The sequence below is a fragment of the Miscanthus floridulus genome, chromosome 9 (assembly GCF_019320115.1).
Source record: "Miscanthus floridulus cultivar M001 chromosome 9, ASM1932011v1, whole genome shotgun sequence".
NCBI lineage: Eukaryota > Viridiplantae > Streptophyta > Magnoliopsida > Poales > Poaceae > Miscanthus > Miscanthus floridulus.
The window spans coordinates 109,949,478-109,974,731 of NC_089588.1; the positions used below are offsets into that span (position 1 = coordinate 109,949,478).

Here is a 25,254-nt window from a genome sequence, read left to right on the forward strand (position 1 = left end):
TCTGCAAAAAAATAAACATAAAACTGTCAATACAAAATTTCGGCAGCACCTCCCCTGCACGGTGAGGTTTCTAAAACCTGCAAGAAAACCAACGACACGATGGCCGACATGCACATATATATGAACGGCATGATGGCCGACATGCACAAGATTATATCCAACCACATATATATAACAATGTCACAACCACTACAACGACTCCTACGACTACCACCACTGCTACTCTACCACTACTACTACCGCAACTACTAGTAATACTACAACGACGACGATAGTAGGGCATACCTAGTGGGCGTCATAGGGCGGTGGAGGGTGAAGGGGCTAGGGCGCCGGTGGACAAGACAACATATGGGGAAGCGTCGAGGACGTGGCAACAGCGGCCGGGGCGCCCCCACCACCTCCTCCTTCTTCCTCCTCCTACTTCTCTTCCTCCTTTTTCCTCCTTCTTCCTCCTCTCCTCCTCCTCCTCCTCCGGCGGCGCGGGCACGGGCGGGAGCGGCGGTGGTGCTGGCGCGGGTGGGGGTGGGGGGGCGGCGGCAGCGGCGCTGGCGTGGGCGTGCCTGCATGTGTGTGTGCGGTGTGTGTGGGCCGGCTGGGCTGGTGGGTTAAATCCCCCTTTTGCTGAGTGCCCCCGATCTGGCACTCGGCAAAGTATTTTTTTTTATAATTCTTTGTCGTGTGCCATTCGGACTGGCACTCGATAAATAGGTTTTTTTTTTTAAAAAATTCTCTTTGCCGAGTGTCTTCCCCTGACACTCGGCAAAGCTCTGATTTGCCGAGTGTCATTTTTTGACACTCTGGCAAACGATTTTTTTTTTCACTTTTGACCTTCAAACTTTTTCTGCAGTCCTCATACAGTACCTGGTACTCCATGTTCCAATGTGACACATTTCTCGGACTTTTTCTATATTTCTTTCATTTATTTTATTTAATTGAATTTTCTTCGATAATTCAAATTATAACCACTAGTCATTCGAATAATGAAAAAAATGAATGAAAAAATAATATTCATGTTATTTAGTATAATGTGAGGCCGTATCCAGGAACAGACCACCAATTTCGAATATCTTGTTCACGAAACATGGCCACGAACTTGCGGTCGATTTATTTTTAAATTCTATAAAAAGCAAACGAAGACTGAAAATCTTGAAACTTGTCGAGATATCATGATATCATATGTGGAGGCTGTGATAAAAAATTAAGAAGGTTTCGCGCAAGCATCGTACGTGACAACTTGCCTTGACGGCACGGGAGTGCGAGAAGCCAAGGACGTGGCCATGGCGTCGATGCGGAGTCCCCATGCTTCCCGCGGATCGGCACAGCGGTAGCAGCCCTACCCTGCGACCCTTGCCGCGCGCGCCGAGCAGAAGCCCTAACAAGCCCCAGTGAACGTCGACCGCCACCGTCACTGCTCGACCTCGTCTCAACGCCTGAGTCGTGCCGTGACGCCACGGCCTTGCCTCCTGTGCCACTGGCCAGCCATCGGTGAGCCCATCCTTGCCAAGTCTCCACCTTTTCCCCACTACGCAGAAAAAAGTTTTTATGGGCGGCTGGTATTGATTTATAGGGGCGGTTTTGCCAGCCGCCCCTATGAAAGGGTGGCTAAAAATCACTGATTTGTAGGGACGGTTCCCAGGCCGCCCCTACAAATCGATTTGTAAGGACGGCCAGATATTGAGCCACCCCTATAAATCAATTTCCAGAAACGAAAAAGGGGCAAAAAATAGCAATTTTTTTTCCAAGGAGGTCCCCACCGGCAGCCACACACACCCTCACTCTATGGTTGTAGCATTTTTTCATGATTTTTGCACACTTTACGTCGGCCGGGATTCGAACCGGCGACCTCTCTCTCGCACACCGTCTCCTCTACCACTATACCTCACATTCACTTGTGTCCAAAATCCATTTTGATTCCCCATGTATTATACAAAACTGAGCATAAATTGATTGTTTGAGGCCCTAAACTAATTCAAATGAAAAATTTGTCAACTACAAAGTTTTATAACTTTTTGAGATCTACAACTTTCAGTTTGGTAGTTTCTACATCCGAGGTCACTTATAAAATTTGAATTTCAAATAATAGAAATTCGAACGTAGTTTTGTATGACAAGATGGTTTCAAATGAGAAAGTTATCAACTGCAAAGTTTCATAACTTATCGAGAATTACAACTTTCATTTTTACTGTTTGTCCATTCGAGGTCGTTTAAAAAATTCAAATTTCAAATTTTTAGAAATTCAAACGTAGTTTTTCTTGACAAGATGATTTCAACTGAAAAAGTTGTCAACTACAAAGTTTCATAACTTTTTGAGATCTACAACTTTTATTTTGGTTGTTTCTCCATCCGAGGTCGTTTACAAAATTTAAATTTTAAATTTTAGAAATTCAAACGTAATTTTCCTTGATAAGATGGTTTCAAATTAAAAAGTTGTCAACTATAGAGTTTCATAACTTTCCGAGATCTACAAGTTTTATTTTGATCATTTATTCATCTGATATAGTGGTAGTAACATTGTTCATAAATGTTACTAGCCCAAATGGACGGCAGTGCTATCTAGGGAAATTTCAACTTTGTGCCAAATAAGAAAGTTCAAAATTTTTAGTGCAAAATACGAAAGACTGATTTGTTTCAGTGCCAAATACATAATTGTCCCTTTTAATATTCGGCGTCCATTTGTAGAGGCACTTCATTTTTTAGCCGTCCATATAAATCAATTTGTAGGGGCGGCTGGATATTGAGCCGCCCCTAAGGGCGGCTCATTTAGCAACCATTTGTAGGAGCGACTCTGTCACCGGCCGCCCCTAAAAAAAATCGTCCCGTTGCTAAAAAAAAAAAAAAACGTTTTTTACCTAGTGCCCCTCTCTATCGTCGATCCTGTCTGAATCGGCCTTCGTGCTGTGTTCTGTGAGTTGCAGAGAAGCCACACCCCCCGTCCTCCATGGCATAGCCGCCCTGGAGTCGTGCCGTCGCTTTCACTCGCCGCAACCGCGATGCCAAGCCGGAACCACGGGTGCGGAACAGCGCCGGTCCAAGCCCGCTTCTGGTCCAAGCCGTCCCCATCGCGATGCTGCACCACGCCGAACCAGCCCCCGGAGTCGCCATAGTACACGGCACCCCGGAGTCGAGCCGCGCCGTATCGAGACGCCCACCAGCGACGTCGCGCGTTCTGCCTGCACCAAGCCCTGCCTGCGCTGCGCGACCCGCCGCCGTCAAGCCCGCCGGTGAGCACCCCAGCCACAAAGCCCTCACCTTTTGTGCATTACCTTGTCGCATGCCTGTCCCGGTCCTCGACGCCGGCTTCGCCCGTTTGCTGTCACGCCCCTTCGGTTTTCCACTGTCGAGCACCCGCAGTCGCGGGCACGCCGCAGCCAGTTCTTGGGACAGTCGGCTGGGCACCCGCCGGGCACGCGCGCACACAAACCGGTCCCCAGAAGGCCAAGGCGAGGTCTTTCCTTGCTGCCGCCGCCAGGAGCACACCGGCACAAGCATCGGAACGCGCACGCGCCGACGCGATCACGGACACCTGCACAAGTCCTCGTGCAAGCGGAGGTTCACGCTTCCCTTACTTTCTTTGCCACTGCTTCGCCGGCGGAGCCGTGACCCCGCCACGACCGTGACCTTGCACCGCACGGACGCCGGCCTTGTCCTACCGCCCTCATGACTAAATCACCACCTCGCACAAGCTCGAACCTCAGTCTCGTCGTCACGGCCGTCGTTTGCAGTCCCGAGCTGCTGAATGCAAAACGCCATGGTCGCCATGCCCTTGTAGCCGCATGAGCACAGTGCGTCGCAGCCTTCTTCCACACTCGACACGCTGTGAGCAGCCCTGATCGTCGGCCCTACCTCGCTGCCTTTGCGACCAGGGCCCCGCCGCGTGCTGCTGCTGAACCCGTCGCCAGGCCATGCCGACCGCCGAGTGGAGCACGGATGCGCGCACGTCCAAGCCTGAGCGGGCAGACTGCCGAACACCTGCAGGGTGCTCCGACCCCTTGTGCCTCCGGTATTGGGGCATGAAGCCCAGGGGACAAGCCAACCCAGGAGCCCATCCGACTTGGGCTGAAACCGGCCAACCAGACCAACTCGGCTCCCCTCTCCTTCCTTGCTGTCGGGCCAGCATCAGGCGATTGGACGCCTGAAGCCCAGCCGAGTCTAGCTGAGCCCACCGATGCAGGCCCATCCATTCCTTGCCCTTTTTCCTTTTCCTGTTTTCAGAACACCTTCCTAACTTCAAAATTCACAGCAAATTCATCGCAGCTCCAAAAATTTTGAAACCAGTTTCATAATTTTTTCTAAAATCCTAATCTACCTCCTAGTGCTGTTCTTTAGTTTATTTGAGTTAGGTTTTATTACAGTTTTATTGCTTCTTATTGGTGGCCATTCTCGGCATTTTCTTGCGTTGCCTCGGTTCGAGCTCGGATGGATCCAAGGACGCTTCAGATGGAGAAGGAGACTCCCGCTGATCGGCTACATCAACTTTTGGAGACACGTACCACTACTTCCTCTACACTGCAGGTGTCATGGCAGCACCTTTACTTAGAGAATCCTATTAGGCATTGCAAAGTAGAAATGCTAGCACCTTATATTTATTCCTTTGCTAGAATATGGGATGCATGCCATTGTCTGAGCCCTGTTTGCCATGATTGAAACCACTTCCCCCCTGATTACCCAGCTTCGCGCTCGCACTATTATATATGCCTGTCTGCTTGCTTGCATTTACTCCATCATACTTACATATATGCCTTGATATGTGATGGTTTGGTGATATGTGGATGGTGGTTGGGGGTTTAACCGCGAGGCATCCCCATGAGGTATATGGTATGATATGCGATGGGAGCGGTGAATCCCGATTAGGTGGTGGTGATGTGAGGAGTTCTAGAGACATTTCCTTGCCCTCGACCTGATTCTTGGAGATACTGGCTAGAGCGAGAGGTTGCTGTGGTGTACGGAGTGCACCAAGGGTAGTTCTTGTGGTGGGAACACAGAGTCCTAGAGGGACGACCATCCCCGAGGGACAGTGGAATAAGGAGTTTGTGGATAGATCACCTCTGAGGGGTGAGTCTAGTGCTCTAAGGCACACGGTTTGGTGGAAGGTGCTCGCTCTGGCCAAATTAAGGACTTGCCCTACTACAAAAAATGTTTGTAGCAACGGAATAATTTTTTTGTCGGGGCGGCTGGTGATGGAGCCGCCCCTATAGTGGGCATGCTCGGGACCCATGAGACCAGCCGCCCCTACAAATGGCACAGTAGAGGCGGTTGATGATACGAGCCGCCCCTACAAATGAGTCGATTTGTAGGGGCGGCTCACTCACCAGCCGCCCCCAGTGTTACGATTTGTAGGGACGGCTCAATCACCAGCCGCCCCTACTATGCGAACTGCAGCCGTTTGATGATTCGAAGGACCAGGTCCCCCCCCCCCCCCGACGTCTGCTGCGCGACTAACACTGCCCCCCGTGCACTCTCCCACTCTCTGGCCGCCCCCACGCTACGCCAGGTGCCGAGGGGCTTCGCCCGGCCCTTGGCCGCTCACCAGCGACGAGCGAGATCTCGCAACAATCACCAACCAGGTTTGTCTACCCCTGCCTTCCTTCCCTTTCCCGCTGCGTGAAACTGAGCTCCCCAACCCTAACGTAAGCTATTTGCTATCTGCGCCTCCCTACGCGCGGGTGGCCGCGGCGGCTGGATCTAGGTACGCGGGCCGCAACGCCGGCGGGATTCCGGGGCAGCCGCAGCGACGGTGGCTAGTTCCTGGCGCGCGACCCATGGCGGCAGCTGGTTCGTGGTGTGTAGGCGGTGACGATGGCTGAATCCCGGTGTGTAGGCTACGCGGGAGGGTGAGCGGCACCTTCCTCGTCCTCTTCTCCCTCGCGTCCGGTGAGCAGTTAGCGCGCCCCTCCGATCTCCTGTCTTTCTCGAACCGCCGCGCCGCGCCTAATCAAGCGGTGTTGGCTGTTGTTGTGCAGAGGTCGAAGGGATCCATTCCGTGTTCGGGCACTTGGCGGGGAGCAGACAACAAATGGCCGCGCGCCTTGCCTCTACCACTGCAGCTGCGCTCCCCGGTGCCATTTCTGACTGTTATCTTGATGAAGGTTGAAAACTGTTCTTATACCACCTAATTACTAGCTATCATTTTTTCATATCATATGACCGTTGAAAACTGTGTCTTGGTACAACATGAAGATCCTGGTATATAGCTAATGCGTAGATAATTTGTAGTTCTATGCATTACTTGTTAGTTGTTAACCTAGACTGGTGCCTCTTGATGAAGGTTGGATGATATATTAGGCTGGTAGGAATTGCAGAGTATAATCTACACCTTGGTATGGTTCATGTTTTTTCTTCTCTTTGTGTGTGTAGTTTTTTGTTCCATAAGCTACATGTATCCTTTGCAGCAGGTACTGTTATGTGATGCAGCTGTGAGTGGTCTATGTTTTTTTTATCCTTCCAGTAGTAGCTATAACTTAAAGATTTTTCACTAATAATGATTATAGAGGACCACGAAGGGCTTGCATATTGTACTGGGTACTTCAGCTTGCAGTAGATGTTGTGAAGAGTTTCAGTGTGCTTCGTTGTTCATGGATCAACAATTTCATTCTGGCTTTTGCCTCTTCAGTGTTCTCTTTCTGTTTTGAGATGTGTCTTGTGCTGTAGCATGAGATGGTTTGTGTATTTTTTTTGAAACACTAATGTGTTATTATTGTGTTGTCTACGTTGTATGAATCATTAAATGCTTGATCCTGAATTTTCAGCAAGACCAGAAGCAAGATCTGCTGTTTGATACCTTCTGGCTGATGACATTCTTTGAATCAGTGTCCCTTGTTGGAAGTCAAGAAATCACAAATGTATTGGTTAGTGATGACGACAGTAGATTCTTATTGCTTCCCTATGCATTTGCAGCCACACTGTCGGTAGTGGGGATTCTGTATATCAGAAATGCATCAAGTACCTGTCAGAGTGCTAGTCAGCATGCATCTGCCATCGGGAGCTACCAAAAATCATTTTTTGCTCATGTCCTCAGAGGTGAGTGGTGAGTCATCTTGCTTACTCCAGAGCTTAATTTCTAATTTCTGTTGATAAAATTCGATCTATATTCCATAAATAATGTCCAGGAGCAAATTTTACCATATATAAATACAACTGAGAAATATAAGTGGTTCAATGTTTGATGACATTGTGTTTGATCTGCAGTAGTCTTCACGGTTTTATTACAAAACATGTGCAGTTCTCAGTTCTGTAACCTTTTAAAGATATTGCCATTGACTTTGTTGAATGTTGGCCATGAATATTTTAACATGAGACATAATTATAATTAAATATGACCAAGATGGGCGCACTGCTTGATATTTATGGGTTTGTCAAAAATAAATTTAGCATATGAGGGATCACTTTAGTTAAATTTGAGAGATGTTTCTGAATTCTAATTTGAAAAATGCATAAAAGGAAGCAGCCATCTCTCATGAGTCATGATTGTTGCAGGTTAAGCTTTTCAGTGCTTGCATGTTCCATTTCCATTTCTGACCACAATTAATGTGTTTCAGACAAAAGAGTACTGATTCTGGTCTTAGCTCAAGCAAGCATCCATTTTGCTGTCTCAACCTTTTGGTTTCTCTGGGCACCAACCATAGTGGTATGAGTCCAAGTTCTTCCTGCTAGTTTTCTGCCTGGTTTTGTGTATGAGTAGTGTTTCAGAAACTTGAGGCTGAAATTCTGCTACCGTTCTCATAGATCTGTTGATTGACACAGGCTGACGGAAGGTATGCTCAATTGTCAGTAATTTACCCCTGTTTCTTGGCATCAAAAATACTTGGAAGTGCTGGTTTTCCATGGTTTTATGGAGAGCTCCCTTCCGGAATGAAGACAGCTTACTCGCTTTGTCGTCTATTGTGGCTTATGATTACCAGGTCTACTGTCCACCGTGCATATCTCTAACGCAACAACATGTAGTTGGAAATTGGCATCCAAAGTCTAATGAGAAGTTATATTCATCCTGCAGGAGATTGTAGCACTGGTGATAGTGTTCTGCATCTTCCATGCATGCGTGGGCTTTATTCTGCCTTCACTAGCAAGACTGAGAACAATGTAAGTTGCTGGTGCAAGTACGATCAAGCCTAAATGACAGTCTAATTAGGGATGGGAGATGGGGAATAATAGGGCCTTGCAGAATTAAGCATCAGGATCCTTGTGAACTGGACTTGTAATGGTAATTTTTTTGGCGAAAAAATGTACTGTAGGGGTGGCTGGTACTACAGCCGTCCCTACAAATTGATTTCGTAGAGGCGGCTGGTGTTCCCAGACCGCCCAGCCGCATCTACAAATCAATTTGTAGGGGCGGTCTGGGAACCGCCCCTACAAATGCATGATTTGTAGAGACGGTTCGGTAGGGGCGGCTGGCCAAGCCGCCTCTACAAATGGTCTTGAGTGACCAGCCGCCTCTACAAATGGTCTTGAGCCACCCCTACAAACCCTGTGTGACGTAGTGTTGGTAGGTTGCAACCATAAATCACAGGTTCTTTTCGTGAACACCACATGCCTAAGTGGGTACGGCCCGTTGCCCAAGTAGTGTAGGCGACCAACAGTCTTTGTGGGAGTTAGTAGGCACGCGGTCTGTGGCCCTGTGCAATTAGTGTCAGGAGGACGGAGGCTACTCCGTGTTACCTCGACGACATGACCCTAGCTTATATAGTGGCGTCTATATATCTTCGCTTCGGCTGGTGGACAGGATTGGTGTTAGTTGGCCTAGTTGCGGTGGCAGTGTTCATCGTTGATGGTGATTCATTGACGGTGTTCATGTGGGGTAACAGTGTACTCTCTACAGAGGTTAATAATCTATACGTATAGCCATGATTTCGGATATAATCACTTACCTGTGTGCAAGGTTCAGCTAACTAGCTTCTCTTATGCTTTGCTTCTCTCCCCCTGAAGTATGGTCCAGCTTGAGTCTGCTGAGACGAGGGGCGTGCGAAGGCTGCCTTGTCGACTAGACTGAGAGATTGAGGGTGTTGTGAGGGATGATGAGTGGTAACTTGTGATGATGATGAGTGGATGGTGAGAATAAGAATGGGTTGGGATCATAGAAGATACACTATACTTATTGTTGCTATTCTGCATGCGCTAAGGATGCAAACTACAGCCAAGCTATTAGGATCACCCGATCTCTTTATTTTCTATTTCCACCAAAGTTCATCGGTGCTGACCATGGCCTGCACACATCTGGTGGTGTGCAGATTTCCTAACTTGCAGTGGTGCTGAGATTAGTTGTTGGTTTGCGGTCTATTCTCAAGGATGCCTGTGGATTGAAGACTCGTCAAGCTTCGCTGCTACGATTAGATTATTGGTGTTTCGTTTGATTTAGCCCAGAGGGCATCTATCTAGTTTATTTTAATAGGCTTAATTTTGTACTCTGATGTGTTGTATGACTTTGTAATCATCTGGGAAGGGATGCCCGTGATAGCTGAGGTATCCTAGGACTATCACAGAGGGGCAAGAGAGTCGAAATTTCAAGTTTTGAAATCCCGGTTCGCTTCATATTTAGTCAGTATATATAAACAATGTTTAAAATAGCGGGATATTGAAAATAGCGGCAATTTTTTTTCCAAAAGCTATGCAACTATAGCGGCGCTATGCCAGATAGTGTTTTTATAAAAAATCATGAAAAACACCAGTAATTGATAAAAAAAAATGACAAATATGAAATTCGATGAACACAAATATGTTTCTAAGGTTCCACAATTCTAGGTAACATTACCAAATACCAAATGACATTACAACATGATTCATGAAAGTTTAACCGTCCAAAATATCAAATTAGTAGCAAATGATAACTAATAAGTAGAAAATAACTAATTAAAGTGCCACTGTTGTAGTGCAATTTCAAGAACACAAGTGCAATCTAATCTAAGATGGACTTCTCAGAGTCAGACTGAGAAGATGGATCACTTGCAGACTGGCGGTGCACGCCGACATCATGATCATCATCATTTTCTGTATCACAAGATGAAGCAGCTACAATCTCAGGCACAGATTGTTTGCCATCATTAATATCAGTAATATTCTTCACCCTCTTCTTTAACCTAGGGCGGACAACTCTCTTCCTTTTACCATGTTCTGGTTCTGCTGGTGCAACCTCTTGTTCCTCTTCTTTATCACCTTCAGCTTGGGGGTCTTTTGGTTCTTCTTGTTCATCATCTGCTACAAGTGCAACTCCAGTGATAAATTCATTGTCATCATCTTCTAGAATATCTACAACTTGCTTCTCAATGGGGTCCTTTGCCTTATTCTCTCTTTTATGTTTCAGCCTGGAGTTAAATTTTACATACACGAGGCCACTCATCCTGCCATGAAGCAATTTGTTCCTTCTCTTTGAGTGAACCTGTGCAGCCAATTGGAATTGCAATAAATCCAAAATAAATATCCATGTTAGTAGGACTGTTACTGCACTAGAAAACTAAATAACACTAGTAGTACTATTGCTGTAGTAGAAAACTTAATACTAGACACTAAATGATTCTTACTTGTTCGAAATCACTCCAATTCCTCTCATGGTCCGAGGAGCTGCATGTCAGGCCCAAAATTCTTGTTGCCACTTTCCTAAGATTTGGAGAGCTGGTTCCATGATTCAGCCACCATTTAGCTTCAGAGAAAAATTGAATATTTAGATTAGAGTCCATAACTACATGTCCAATTGAGTAAATGATAATAAATTTCAGATTGCAACATAATTAAATGAATGACCAACTTACCTGGATCAAAATTTTCATTCCTCCGCTGCCTTGTAGCAATGTCTTTTCCAAATGATCCCAGCTCATTTTGGTACATATTGAGTTCATCAAATATCTTATCTTGGATTTCTAAATCAGGGACCATCTTTGTGACACAAGTAACTAGACCCTCGCTAAATGTTCCATCTGATTCGATCTCTATTTTATTTGGATAATAGTAGTATGGGTTCAAGTAATAACCAGCTAGATGCAAAGGAGTCTTCAGCTTATTATCCCACCTCCTATCAATCTTTTCCCAAATATCTTTGTAGCGGCTCTCATCATTGTCAAATCTTTTGGCAATTTCCTTCTTTGCATCCAATAAACAGCCATGTAAAAAACCCATGGCTGGTACATCACTATCCATCCTTCTAAGCACATTAGCTAGTGGCTCAAAAAAATTGGCAGCACAATCAATATTTTTCCAAAATGTTTCAGACCTGACAGTTTTGGCATCATTCTTCCCTTTGTCCGACTTTAAGTAACCCATTTCATTGAGCTCATTTTCCCTAAACAACCTTCCCAACTATTTCTTGTTGTCCAGCAGGCTCTTCAAGTTCAAATAGGCTGTAGCAAAGCGTGTAATACCAACACGCACTAGATCTTTCCCTAGACATTTCCTCATGAGTGCCAGCACCCTTGTATGAGAATAAAGGAATGCTGTCAAAGGTCTTGCTCTCACAATTGTGTCATCAATTTTCTTAATCTTGCCTATATCCTCCAGCATTAGATCTATAGTGTGGGCAGCACACCCAGTCCAGAAAATTGAAGGTCTCTTTGCTTTCAATAGATCTGCTGCTGCCCAATTCACACTAGCATTGTCAGTCACCACTTGAACAACATTTTTCTCTCCTATTTCTTCATTCCATTTGTCAACAAGTTCGAAGATATATTGGCCATTTTTCTTAACAGATGAGCAGTCCACCGAGTCTAGGAAATAAACACCATAAGCACTATGAACTACAATATTCATTACTCCCCTACCTTTCTTATCTGTCCATGCATCTGTCATAAGTGAACAGCCTATGAGTGCCCATTGCTCCTTATGGTTCTTCAATGAATCCTCTACCTTCTTCTTAGCTTTCTGTAAAAATGGACCACTCATCTCATATGCACTAGGCCCACTCAAGGATCTGCCAAAGTCTCCAACTGCCTCAAGCATGAGGTGAAAGCTAGGAAGTGTTACTGTATTGTGTGCAATGCCAGCTTCATAAAAGAATTGGCAGATGTACTCACAAGCTCGATCTCGCCTCTCTTCTCTTTTCTGAGTTGACAACTTAGTCTGCACCTTATTGCTAAGGCTTGCTCCCTTCTTTGCAGCAACAACTTCTTCAGGAGTGGACTTGGAGAACCTCTCCATAGGGCTACTTGCGCTTCCAGTTCTTCCTGAGTGAACAACAACAACAGAATTGTCACCATCTTCTTCACTTGATGCTTCTCCATCTGAATGATCCAAGTTAACTTCATCTCTTGCCCTCTTGCGTTCTTTGGTTTTATTTTCCTTGATAATATTCTTCTTTGTGAGCAGTTCAATCATCTTCGCCTTCACATCAGCTGGAACTTTTTCACACTTCTTAACATTGCATTTCGGAATGTGGGCTAGATGGAGCTTGAGCCTTGTGATGCCACCTTTGCACACCTTGTCACAAAAATTGTACTTGAGCTCATGCTTCTTTGCTACATCTGGAAGAGTACAGTACTTCCAACTAGGGTCACTCACTACGGGAGACGCGCTCTTTGTCGAGTGCTCGGTGCTTTGCCGAGTGTCGAAACATGGGCACTCGGCAAAGAGGCAGTTTGTCGAGTGCCGCACTCGGCAAAGCCGGCACTCGGCAAAAGCCGTCTTTGCCGAGTGTCAAACACTCAGCAAAGAGGGACACTCGGCAAACGTCCTCTTTGCCGAGTGTCAGGCACTCGGCAAAGAATAACCCTCGGCAAAATACCTCAGGCGACGCCGGTGGCCCCTCCGTCATCCTTTGCCGAGTGCTGGCCGTTAGCACTCGGCAAACGTGCTATCTTTGCCGAGTGCTGCAAGCCTGGCACTCGGCAAAGAGGTTCCTTTGCCGAGTGCCAATTCCAACACTCGACAAAGTATTTTTATTTTTATTTATTTTTGTATTCAAATTTTTTCTGTGGCATTTATACAGTACCTTGAAGCACATGTCCCAATTTGGAACTTTTCTATGACTTTTTGGTATATTTTTTAAATTTTTTATGTTTACTTGAATTTTTCTCGAAAAAGTAAATTTGAACTGCAGGTGCATGAAATATTGGAATTTAGCGATTCAAAAAATGGTATTCATGTTTTTGAGTGTATTTTGAGGCCGTGTGCAGGGACATTCGTGAAATTTTGAATATCTGTTTCACGAAACATGACCACCAACTTGTTGGCTGTGGCTCGGCAAAGTTGGCTGTGGCCAGATCGCTGAAATTGTGGATGCAGTTTTAGCAGATATCTTCAACCAGGTCAGGAGGGCACTGCGCCAAGCAGTAGAGCTATGGAACGGTGGTGCTCCCATCATTCTTGTCCACACGGATTGCAGTGTAGTGCTTCGTCGTGGAGAGAACTTGCGCTATTGTGTCACTCAGCATCGTCTTGAAGAATTTTGTGAAGTTTCGGGTCGCCTGCGGCCTGCTGCTGGTTCTTGGCGTCCCACCAAACGGGTAGCATGGGTTCTGAGCTGAGATTCATCAGGATGAGCGCACCATCGTCGACAGCAGCACCCGAAGTATTGACACGGCTAGAGGAGTCCATGTCAAGGATGTGATCCATGTCCGAAAAGCGGATGATGCACATGTCATAGAAGATGGTCGCGTCCTTGCTGAGCCTGCACAGCTGCCTTGCGTCCTTGAACGCGGCATCGACACAGGTGCTGCAGGAGGAAGTGCTGAGGTCGCCACGGCATACGCAATGTTTGGGGCGACACCTGAGGAGCCTTTGGCGAATAGATCGCTTGGGTTTAGCACAAACAAATCCACCAGCGAAATCAGATGATTTTCGGTCAGGATCTTGTTACCTATGATGGTTTCGGTGATTGCCACGACGAGATCGCCATTGCAGGTGTTGATTTTATCAGTGGGCGGTCAATTTGTGGCCATTATCTGCAAAGGAGGGATGCTCCTGGGCACTCCCAACGAGGACGGTTTCTCTTGGTCATCGATCTTATCATTGATGGTCGCGGAGAGGAAATCAAGGATTGAAGGTAATGAATCTGCATCCTATATTATTCCAACGATGTAACTATCGATATTATTTCATCGATTTAGATACATTTTGCACTAGTTCCTTGTATCTTGCGGTATGTCCAATGTTTTGGAGTTGATCGCTGGATCTAGCATAAGGACTGCACTCTAGCTTCGGTGTTCAAAAAGGCGATGTTCATCAAGAGCATCGTCTGCATCGAAAAAGAAGACGATGGACGAAACTGGATCGACTATTATACCTTATTTATTTCAGGTTTTTCCAAATGTAATTTTGGGATGTACTGTACCGAGTTTTAATGTAATTTCCCCTTCCCTTTGGAAAACAAACTCATCCCTAGGTGAGTTGTTTCTTTTCGCTGAGTTTTTTATTCTTGGATGCGTAGGCAAGTTAATGGGTTTTTGAATTTTTTTTCCTCACTTCTCGGACCCACCAATTCATAAGTTTTGTACGCAGAGAAACCATGTCCACGAGGCCGGCGCAAGAACCATTCCACATTCTCCGAGAGGAGGTATTTTTAGATACACAACTTTTATTATATATCTAGTATATATATCGTATATCTAGGTGCATAACGAAAGCTATATATCTACAAAAGTTAAAACGACCTATAATTTGGGACACAGGATGGTACTTAGTTTCCTCACTCTTTATGCTCTTTGTTGTTCTAGTGATTGTAAATCTGAGCATGGTTGCCTAGTTCGCCAATTGTGCCCATTGAGCAACAAAAAGTCAAAGTGATTTGGTTAACTAAACCATTTTTTTTATGAAATCATCTGAGGGGGAGAGAGTCCCCCACCTGTGTATATTGATAATTGGCCCTTGTGGCTTGATGTCAAAGATACAACAGCAACACACTTCAGTTTACATTCAGTACTGAGCTCTATAGCTCTCGTTTGAAAAGACTGCTATTTGCATACCAACTTGGCTAGCACCATTGTTTTGCTCCAAGGCCGCAGTGAAAACTGAGCACCAGAGGGAAGCTACGTTTCTTGATTGGGCCAGCATTCTGTGGCTCCAAAGCTGAGCTTCTGTTCTGCACTGGCTGATGAACAGCCTCATTGTAGACGCTTGCATTTGGAAAATGACATCATTCCTTCTCTTACAGAGTAGCATTAACGTGAGTCGCAGGTATATAGCTGGGTCTAGGCAGCTTATGTATGTCGGCCGCTGAGGTGATATTGTCCGTTTGAACCTTGATCAACTCCGAGAAAACTTTGGCGAAGGGGCACTCGAGCATAATGTGCGCTGCTGTTTCAGTCCCCTGAGAACTGACTTCGCAAGTACTGTTAGAGGTTATCTTTTTCTTGAACAAGTTTTCTTTGCACTGAATGCGATTGTTGAGAAGGTGCCAAGTGAAGAATTGCACCCGTTGTGCTGCGTGACTTCCCCAAATGAACTTAGCTCGATCGTCTTGTTGCTGCCCTGATTTCGGAAGTTTGTATAGCAGTGCTGCAGAGAAGGTGCCGGTCGTGGTTATGAGCGGGTTCTGTCTAGTATCGTGTGCATCGGCTAACTGAACTTGTTGCAGCAACTCTTAGCAGTCTGAAGTTCTTCAGTAGCTTGTGGTGATAACCGTGGCACAAGGTGACGAATGCTCCCTGAAGTCGCAACCTGTGCTATGGTCTAAGTCGGCTTCCTGCAGTGTCTGAGAAGCACCAGGAACCTGTCAGCAAGGCAGTCATCACCAAGGTTTACTCTACAGATATATTTTTAAATATCGGTGGTCACTGATAAACAGGAATATCGGATATATCGGAATTCTATCGGTGATAGAAAAAAGTTTCGAAAAAAGTTTAGACAAAAATAGCTCATTTTATTCAGGAAAACACATAGATCATTTCTTTTTTTTTTCTCGAATATGCAAAAGATTTACGTATCATTGTAATTAAGAAGAAGGAGAGTTTAACCATACATACGACACGCTTCTAATGAGCGCCCTAGGAGGTCTTACAGTTGTGACTGGACCATCCTAGTAGATTGTTTTAAACTTCGATATTACATAAAAGTAACAACCGAACTACGAGCCGCGCAGTAACCTACGGAGCTGGGCGTCTCCGCTAGCAACCGCGTGACTCTGCTCCGTCATCCGAGAAGAGTCTTGTACCAGTCGTAGTATTGCTCGCCGGGAACAGCGCGTCCGGTGCTTGCACTTCGCTCGACGTTCAGTCCTTACGAAAAACTCGTCGTAAGCTCCCTTGGACGCGGATGAGATTGGACCTGCCGGCGGTGCAAAGCCCATCCTCCGCATGAGGAGCACCTGGCCCCGCTTGGAGATCGGAATGTGCGCCAGCGGCTGAGCGGCAATCCGTGTGGTCCGTTTTGGCATGGATTGCCTCATGGTCGCCACCTTCTGCCTAGGTGGGCTGACGATTAATGGCGGCATTTGCTCGAGCTGCACGTCCTCAGTGAATCGTGCGAGACGTCGGGCAGCTTCACGTGGTGTGGGCGTCGCGTCGCTGGGGGTGGTGCAACCCTCTGCGGCGCTGGGTGCTCCCGCAGAGCATAGATCATTTCTAACGCATTTAAAATAAAAAACTAAATAAAACCATATTATCAATTGCCCATTCAACGAGGAGGGCAGCGACACAACTGGAGCATGCGAGTGTTTGCGGCGGTGGCAACTTGAATCTGGAACAGAAGAGGAGAGAAAATGAAACATGGATTAAGGTTAGAGCATTGGGTGGGCTTTGGTGTCTATTTAGGAAGACAAATTTTAAAATTCTGAAAATTTCGGGTGATAGAGTAAAAATTTTGGTCCCAACCGATAAACGGGATATCTCGAAAATTTCGCAATTTCGGGTCCAACCGATAAACAGGATATCCCAGGCGTCGAACCAGGAGGTATTGCATCCATTTCCAAGCTTCACCGTGGTCACCGCTCTGTAAACTGGCAGCAAGGAGTGCAGAGCGTTCCATTGTGACCTGTCGAGCTCGCCCTGCAAAGTGGCAATGCAGGCATGTTCAGGGACCCTGATTGCCCAGGACGAAGTCGAGCTCTCAGTGATAGTCATTATGGATGGCTAGGTCTTTGACTCCAAGGCCTCCAGTGGCACGTTCCGAGCAGACACACTCCCAGGCGATGAGGCAATGAGCGCCTGAAGCTGGCGATTGGCCGTGGAGTTGCTCACATTAGGCAATGAGCGCCTCAAGCTATAAGATCACACCTGGCGGCAGTGGAGTTGCTCACATTAGGTACACCAACTGACTGTCGAGCAACGAACTGATGAGCACCCTTCTAGCCATGGCATTTAGCAAAGGACTCAAGGGAAAGGCACACATGAAAAGAAAAGGACTCGGCCAAGGAAACTGATTTGGTTACTATTCACAAGGTTTTTTTCTCCATCCAATCTTCTACAACCATAGCTTCTTGATCCGAACTGTAAGTAATCAAACGAAATGACTGCGATGAGCTCTATGTATCTAGTCTCTTATCATCAATGCGAGCGATGAAAAAAAATCATTTTTTGCAACAAATTAAAACCCTTGTTCAATATTTTGCCAATTTGCGCTTTCTAATATACAAAACGTATTTTGGGTGTTACAAATGTTCGCGACTTGGATAATGTTATGACACGTAATAATTAGTAGTAGCGAGTGTGCTCCACTTGTTTTAGACATGAGACTATAAGCTGTAATTATGTTTGCATGGACTTCATCGCTGCATGTTATATATGTATGATTTTCTTGTCATGATTTATTGGTTATTGAATGTGTGATATATGTGATGGTAGTGTGATATATTAATAATATCAAATATAAAATATTAGATACCAACTTTTATTCAAACATAATAATAAAGTATATAAAAAAGAGAAAATAAGTGTCGAACCTAATGCTATCACTGTCGGGTCTAGCATTGACTCGACATTGATATCTTTGTATCACTGCTGGACATAAAGATGGATGTCAAAAAGGCAGAGGAGGTGGTGGTGTGAGAGCTAGCCGTTGTAGATTTTTTTTTAATTACACAGTACAATGCAGACGCTGACAACGCACGCACACTCACCCTTATGAGTACATGCATGCAAATCCTACCCTACGAGCATCTTCGAAGACAGGGTCAATAAATTCTCGAAATTGACGAAGTCACCACAGGCACCCGACGACTGCCTCGTTGGCTGCTACAAGATCCAATTCTGACCGCGATGCTTTATTTACTTACACCCAACATTGATGTGCACCATTGAACTCAACACTTCAACAGGCCCGGAGGAAGTAGAGCTAAGCCCACGTCGCAGCGGCAGTAGCATCTCAGCAGTCACGGCCTCATGGCCGCGAGCGCGGCGTTCCTGTCCATACTGGTGGCCCAGTAGTCTCATTGGGGTTTCAGTCTGCTAATCAAGCTATGGCAACAAGGGCCACGTCGCTCCAGGATTGCGGGGACCTTTCATTCGGCAGTGTCCACAAGAGCCCAAATGCCGGGCCGGTCCAAAACCAGAAGCAAAGGAGGCGTGTGAGGAAGTAAAAACATAAGATTTGCGGGCCGAAAGTAGAGCTGCATAGAAACAAAGCAGGAAAGATCGTTTCTTTTACGGAGACATTCAAAATCTCGGAAATATATAAGGGCACCAATGAGTCAAGCATGTTTCCTAACTTTGTGAGTTTTTAATTTATTTATTTTTATAAATTGTCTATTCTCTTCGGAAATTAAAACCCTTTATGGAGCATTATATAAATTTGATTGTCTTTAGAAACTCAAAAATCAGGGTCTCACAGGCTCCAATTCAACGACTATCCCTCAACGAGTGTTTGGTCCTTCACTTCTAATAACAAAGGCAACCTGCGATGTTCTTGCAGCTATTTGAAAAAGGCATACCTCATACCATACAATAAGTAATGATACATTGAGACACAGATCCAGGCCCAAAACTATACATGATTTGGTCCTATTATGATGACGACGAGACGACGACGTCAAACACCATTTGTATCATCTTCCTCCCGAGATGCCAGATATTGTACCACTGCGTATCTTTGATGAAGGGTATGACAGTACGTATGGGTCAAACCCTTCATCCTGCATTAGAGAGAGCAGACTGAAGCTCATGTCTGTATGCGTCAACTCTGGGAGTGGCAGATCTCCGTCAAGGTACCGCACCACTTCTTGCATATTAGGCCTTACATTGGTAAATGGGTGTGAGCATAATAGCCCTAGCTTCAGTACCAGGCATGCTTCGTCGACATTATAATCACCATGTAATTTGCTGTCGACCGTATCAGCTAGTGATCCTTTGTGCCAATGCTCAAGTACCCAGTCAACAAGCACCACTTGATTATTATCCCTTACGTTGTTGTTCACTGGCCTTTTCGCGCAGGTAACCTCAAGAAGGAATGCACCAAAGGCAAACACATCTGTGAGTGGGGATGCCCTGCCCGTGCTTGCCAATTCAGGGGCGAGGTAACCCATGGTACCAACAACATGCGTGGTCTGTAGATCGGTGCCGTGGTCGTACAATCTTGCAAGGCCAAAGTCACCTAGGTGTCCGTTCATTTCACTGTCAAGAAGCACGTTACTCGACTTGATATCACGGTGGACGACAACTTTCTCCCACTTCTCGTGGAGGTAGAGAAGGCCCGTAGCAATGCCTTTGATGATCCGAAACCTCTGAGCCCAACTCACTGTTATCTTGTCCACATCGGAGTATAGATACTTATCAAGACTGCCATTTGACATGTAGGCATATACTAGAAGTAGTTCACCTTTTCGCCTGCAATAACCAAGCAACTGAACAAGGTTACGGTGTCGAATGCGGCCGATGCTGACAACTTCAGCAATGAACTCCTTCATACCCTGCCTTGATTCATGGGAAACCTTCTTCACAGCAACTTCCAGTTTCGATGACGGAAGCACTCCTTTGTATACCTCCCCGAATCCTCCAGCACCTAGCAGGTTCTTGCTCTTGAATCCTTCGGTGGCATGATACAAATCCTTGTACGAGAAACGGTGTGGCTTGAATTCAACTTCCCAATCTTCTTTGACCTCAGCATATCGCCGTTGCCTCCTCACCAGTGAAATGATGATGGCACCCACAACGACCATGAATGTCGCTGATGCTATTGGCAGGATAATTTCCAGAAGTATTGATTGAGGTTTCGGGCCCTGCGGAGGTAGCTTAGGCAGTTTGGTGATGTCGATCACCGGAGCAGGTTTGTTCATGCCGAAGCTCCAGCCAAGCACGTAGTGTCGTGCGTCAACTGAGCCGGTTGCTGATGAGAAGCCGATATATGATGACTTGTGTAGAACTGCTGAGAGGTCCAAATGGGCTGAGATGAGTGGCTTCTTCGGTTTCGCCATCTGGAGTGGAGCCATGGTAACATTGATTTTCTTGGCTTCTCCGTTGTAGTCTACCCAAACATGCATGGCATCACCACTGACAAGACTCATGTTTTGGAAGCTACTATTCCTATCATCAAAGTAGCCCGCAGGGTAGGACTGCATAGAGTGGAGATCGTTGATGTCGATGCCAACATGGTTGGCGTTGATGTCTTGGAACTCGATATTTAGGGCGGTGTCTAGTTCAATGGCCAAGATATGGTTGCTCAAGCTGCCTCTCTTATCGGAGTTCATGAATCCTAAGTATTGGCTGGACATTGCATCTGAGAAGTTTGTGCTTGGAGCTATGATAAAGGCCAGGCCATGTAGGCACATGATTTGGTAGGTAGAGCGGATGGCAAACACAAAGGTCACGGAGAAAGAATGCACTCTATCATTGTGTGAGCCACGGAAGTGCAATGGAGTTGGGTGGAAGGCATGGCCTTTGGAATCAAGTGTACCGTTGGTTAACTCAAGGAGTCCGTTTGACGTGACTGTGGCAGTGTCGTCCAAGCTGATATTAGTGCCTGTAAAGCCAAGGTACAGGAGTTGGTTATCAGGAGTTGATGCAGTGAAGAGTGCAGGTTCATGGCCAATGAAAAGGAGGAGGCAGAGTAAGAAAAATTTCAGGTGAGATGTGAGTGGGCTGCAAGGCTCAAGCACTTCATAGGCCATGCTGTTTCGTGCTTGTACATAGCTAAGCTAGCATAGTGCAAAGCTATTTAAATTGATTCGCATTGAGGCCAAGTGGCTTCGGTGCCATGTGTCGTCCACACACGTCATTGTCTGACGTAGTTAACACTTCAAACGAAGAAAGCGATTTTTTTTTGTTTTCAATTTAAATAATCCATAAGTTCCAGCTTCAGACCTCGTAGCTACCACAAGAAGAATTTACTGTTTTCTTGGAAAAAATTACACAAAACCAGGATATAAATTAGGATATCATTTTTTCCACCAATACAAGATGTACCGTGGAATTAGTATTTGGATCGTGACACTTGAATATGTGATCTATAATGATTGCCTAGCATAAAAGGAACAAAGACACCAGTAGGGAAACGACTTTTGATCCACTTCGAAATTTAGCTTTAGTCCCGGTATTTTTCGCTCCCGGGACTAGAGAAACCTTTAGTCTCGGTTGGTAGCTCCAACCGGGACTAAAGGTCCCTGTCCAATGGCTACTGCGGCAGGCTTTTGCTGCAGGGGACCTTTAGTCCCGGTTGAAGCTACCAACTGGGACTAAAGGTTAATTTTTATTCCTGGTTGGTCCATCCAACCAGGAGTAAAAGTCTACTCCCGGAGGCTCCGTCCGGGACTAGAAAGGGACCTTTAGTCCCGGTTGCTGTCTCCAACCGGGACTAAAGGTCCCCTCCTGTATACCCCTTATTCCCCCGAGCCCGAGCCACTTCGAGCTCAGTGTTCTTGCTTCATCGCTGGCCTCTCTTCTTCTTCATCGTCGGTAATCACAAGATTTCTTTGATTCCTCCATCGATTCTTCGGTTCTAAAGGTTGCCAACTTTATACTCTCATGTTGTCACACCCAATTTTAAGGATAAAATTGAATGCACTAAACTCATGTGTGCCCAGAGATCAGTCACACACACAAGTCGACAAATCATATAAAGTATCATCACGGTGTATCTTACATCACGATTATTAACAACACATAGTCTTACACAACACAGCGAAAAATAAAATGATAACTCTCTCGTGGAACTCCATCACAGGGAAGGTCAATTGATTGACCACAAACCTAATAATCCTCAGGAAACTCCTCATACCCGTTGTCATCTGTTACCCATCCGGAATTTTATCCAAATATAGAAAGTAAACAAGCGTAAGTACTTCCCGTACTTAACAAGATAACATAGGGTTATGAAGCTCAAAAAGGATGACACATATTTACTGCAGTTAGCACTTTTAGTAAGTCCAGATTTTATTAACAAGTATAATCAAGTTATGCTTAAGCTCCCATTTAAACCCACATAAGCAGATATCAGAATCATTTGCATCATATTGTCATCGTATATCATCATAAATGAACCACAATGAGTAACCATTTATTCTGTAAGTTTTTCAGGCCGCTCGTGACCATGAGCACGGCTGTTATAACAGTTTGTAACCCTCTGCAGAGGTGGTGCACATTCACCACGAGTCGTGATTCCCATATGCCCGGGTTAATTACTCCCATGTCACTGCCAAGGTGATCGGGCAGGGTACACTATGAAGCCATTTCATAGGTTTCTCTAACAAGTTAGGGTCGCTAGGTTTCCTCGGCAGGCAGATGTAGGAACCCCCTTTCCTATGGCACATATCCATCACGGCTATACACATAGGAATAGAGGCAGCCCTTTACCCAACGTGGCAAGCCCCTTTTGCGCCATAAAGGTAACCTCTAACAAGCTAGAAAAGGTCCTATTACTGAGCTAAAGTCAGAGCCATATGACTCTCACGGTTGCACTGTCAGTCCCAGCTTTCGCTGACAGATAAGTCCTTATGGAGGGCCAGGAGCAACATGATCAAAGTCATTTGCACCTTCGCCCTCTGGATCAGTTGATAAATCTTGTTTTACTTTTAGTTCCATAGAACCATTAACCATTGTATAGATCATGTTCAGTTAGAGCACTAGCAATCTACCCATATGCAATTAACCCATAGGAGTCAAGGAAACATGTCATCAAATTACTAGAATGTCCTTATGGTTATCAAAGTTAGACACATGCACATGAGTGAATGATTAAAGTGAATAGGACATCAAGGTAGGCCCATGCTATACTTGCCTTAGTTAGCAAACTCCTGCTGATCCTACTGGTCGTCGAAGAACTCTTGGTCTTCAACATTCTCCTCACCATCTGAACGCGACCAACACGGCAACATACAACATTCCAAAGGCATTCATGCAAAGCAAACAATCATATAGTTAGAATAGTACACCAATAGTATAGAAAACAAGATAAAATATTTATGAAAAGAATCTACGTCTCGCTACGATCACGTCAACGTGAAGTTCACGAAAATCGGAGCTAAAACGCGAAAGTTATGAATTAAACGAGATTTCCTATAGCAATTTATTTAATTAAATCTAACCATGAAATTTAAAAGTTGCAAACATGATTAACAGTGGTACTAACACGTAGATTATGAAATTATGAAACTAACGCAATTTGAACGGGTCAATTCGGAGCTAAAACGAAGTTTTTATGAGCAAAACAAATCTAGTGGCATTTCTGTAAATACTGAAAACGTATTTTGGACTAAAATAGTATACTTTACGTCTTCAAAACGAGAAAGCGTACTCTGGAAACGTGCTTTGGACTGCAGGTTAGGACTTAGAAAAACTCAGGGTCTCTTAAGCAAAACTGCCAGGGCGAAAGGGTATCGGCTGATCTAAGCCGTTGGATCACAGATGGGTGGCTCAGATTAGCTCTAGGGAAGAGAGAGAAGGGGTCCGGCCAGGCACAGTGACTCCGGCGGCAAGGCTCCATGGCCGACGGCAAGAACCTCGCCGGCGCACAGGAAACAAGGCCTAGAAGCCTCAGTTTGGGCATCTGAGAACACCGGGGGATATAGGGGGTGAAGGAGACCTCGGCCAGGCCGAGAATGGGGCCGGTGGACACGGTTGGCGCGGTGGGAGCCATGGCCGGCGGCAAGAAGCTCCATGGCGCCGCGGATAGGGCCCTAGAGGCCGCGAAACATGGAATTAAGGCCATGGGGAGAAAGGAGGGGAGCAAGGGGTCTCACCGCGGAGCAAAACAGGGACGGAGGCGGCTTGGGGATGGCGGTTCGCACGGAGGGGCGGACGGCGGATCCCGACGAGCACTGCGGCGGTTGCTGTGGCTTCCTCAGCTCGAGCAAATGCGAAAAGGGAGCGGGGATAGGTAGTAGGGGAGGCGGCGAGGGGTTCGGCACCCTTTTGTAGAGGCCGGGGCGCGGGGGGCGCTCCCACGATGCAAGGTGGGCGCGGCGGCGGTTTCGCCTTGATCGAGCGCGGGGCGTGCGGATATGGAGGACGGCGCTGACTGGTCGACCCGGGCCGTCAGCGGGGAGAAGGAAGGGGGAGGCGCGGCAACGGTTGCGCCCGAGCTGGGCCAAGGGAGCAGCGGTGTTTGCTGGGCCGGCGCCTTGCGCGCGGGTGGTGCTGGGAAAAAAGGGGCCAGCGGGGAAATGACCAGCAGGCCAGAAATGAGGAAGGGAGTGAAGGGAAAAGAATTCCTTTTTATTTTTTTGAACCAATTTTCCAAATTCATTTTCAAAGGGTTTTTGAATCATTTTGGCATTTGGGTCAAAACCAGACATCACAATAATTTAAATGCAGCAGCATGAATGCATCAAGAGGTTACTAACCTTATATTTGATTTTAATTTCACAAAAATTATTATTTTCTTATATTTGAATGCACACATAATTGCATAAATAAATCTGATTTAGCTATTTTAAAAGAGTGCAAATTTTAGGGTGTTACACATGTTTTATCAGTAGCATATCTCATTTTGTGGACTAGATATATGTGGTTTTTTATGGTGGATTTTTTTATTTGTAAGCCATTTAAGCTCAAAATCACTTTAAAGTTTGCATATTTGGACGAAGGAAGGTTAAAGTAGTTATTCAAAACTAGTATTCAGCTTTCATTTCTAGCATGCATAGCACACTTCATGGTTTAGAGATATAGAGAATTTGAGAGTTTTTTTAATTTTATTTGTTTATGAAATGAGAAATTTATATTATATTAAAAATGAGTATAGAGAGTAGATGACAACTGCTTTCGGGTCCTCGACTTCTCATCGGGTTCCAAAGCGACTGAGGCCGGACCCCCCTCTCATTGCATGCGGTAAGTGTGAGGAGAAGATTGTGATGGAGTACCGGGTGAGGAAGGAGTATCCCAACAAGGGCCGTATCTTTTACAAGTGTCCGGATCGTAATGTGAGTTATTTTGTCGCATTTGATGATTATGATTAATTTATACTTATTTTCATGATGATTGT

At 45.7% G+C, this 25,254-nt stretch overlaps 2 protein-coding genes and 1 pseudogene across 2 annotated transcripts; 1 reads left to right on the plus strand and 2 right to left on the minus strand.

Annotated features, from left to right (window-relative positions):
* Positions 1 to 3,902: 3,902 nt before the first annotated feature.
* On the plus strand, positions 3,903 to 8,080 carry LOC136480552 (uncharacterized; annotated as a pseudogene).
* Positions 8,081 to 9,886: 1,806 nt separating this feature from the next.
* On the minus strand, positions 9,887 to 11,121 carry LOC136480553 (uncharacterized). Its single transcript, XM_066478063.1, has 3 exons — positions 10,737 to 11,121; positions 10,509 to 10,627; positions 9,887 to 10,366 (listed from the first exon to the last, which is right to left on the minus strand). The coding sequence occupies exons 1-3, from the start codon at positions 11,119 to 11,121 to the stop codon at positions 9,887 to 9,889; spliced, it is 984 nt and encodes a 327-aa protein (XP_066334160.1).
* Positions 11,122 to 18,691: 7,570 nt separating this feature from the next.
* LOC136482616 (L-type lectin-domain containing receptor kinase SIT2-like) lies at positions 18,692 to 20,949 on the minus strand. Its single transcript, XM_066479835.1, has one exon. It carries the CDS (start codon positions 20,945 to 20,947, stop codon positions 18,890 to 18,892), a length of 2,058 nt encoding a protein of 685 aa, XP_066335932.1. The 5' UTR covers positions 20,948 to 20,949; the 3' UTR covers positions 18,692 to 18,889.
* Between the last annotated feature and the right edge of the window lie 4,305 nt (positions 20,950 to 25,254).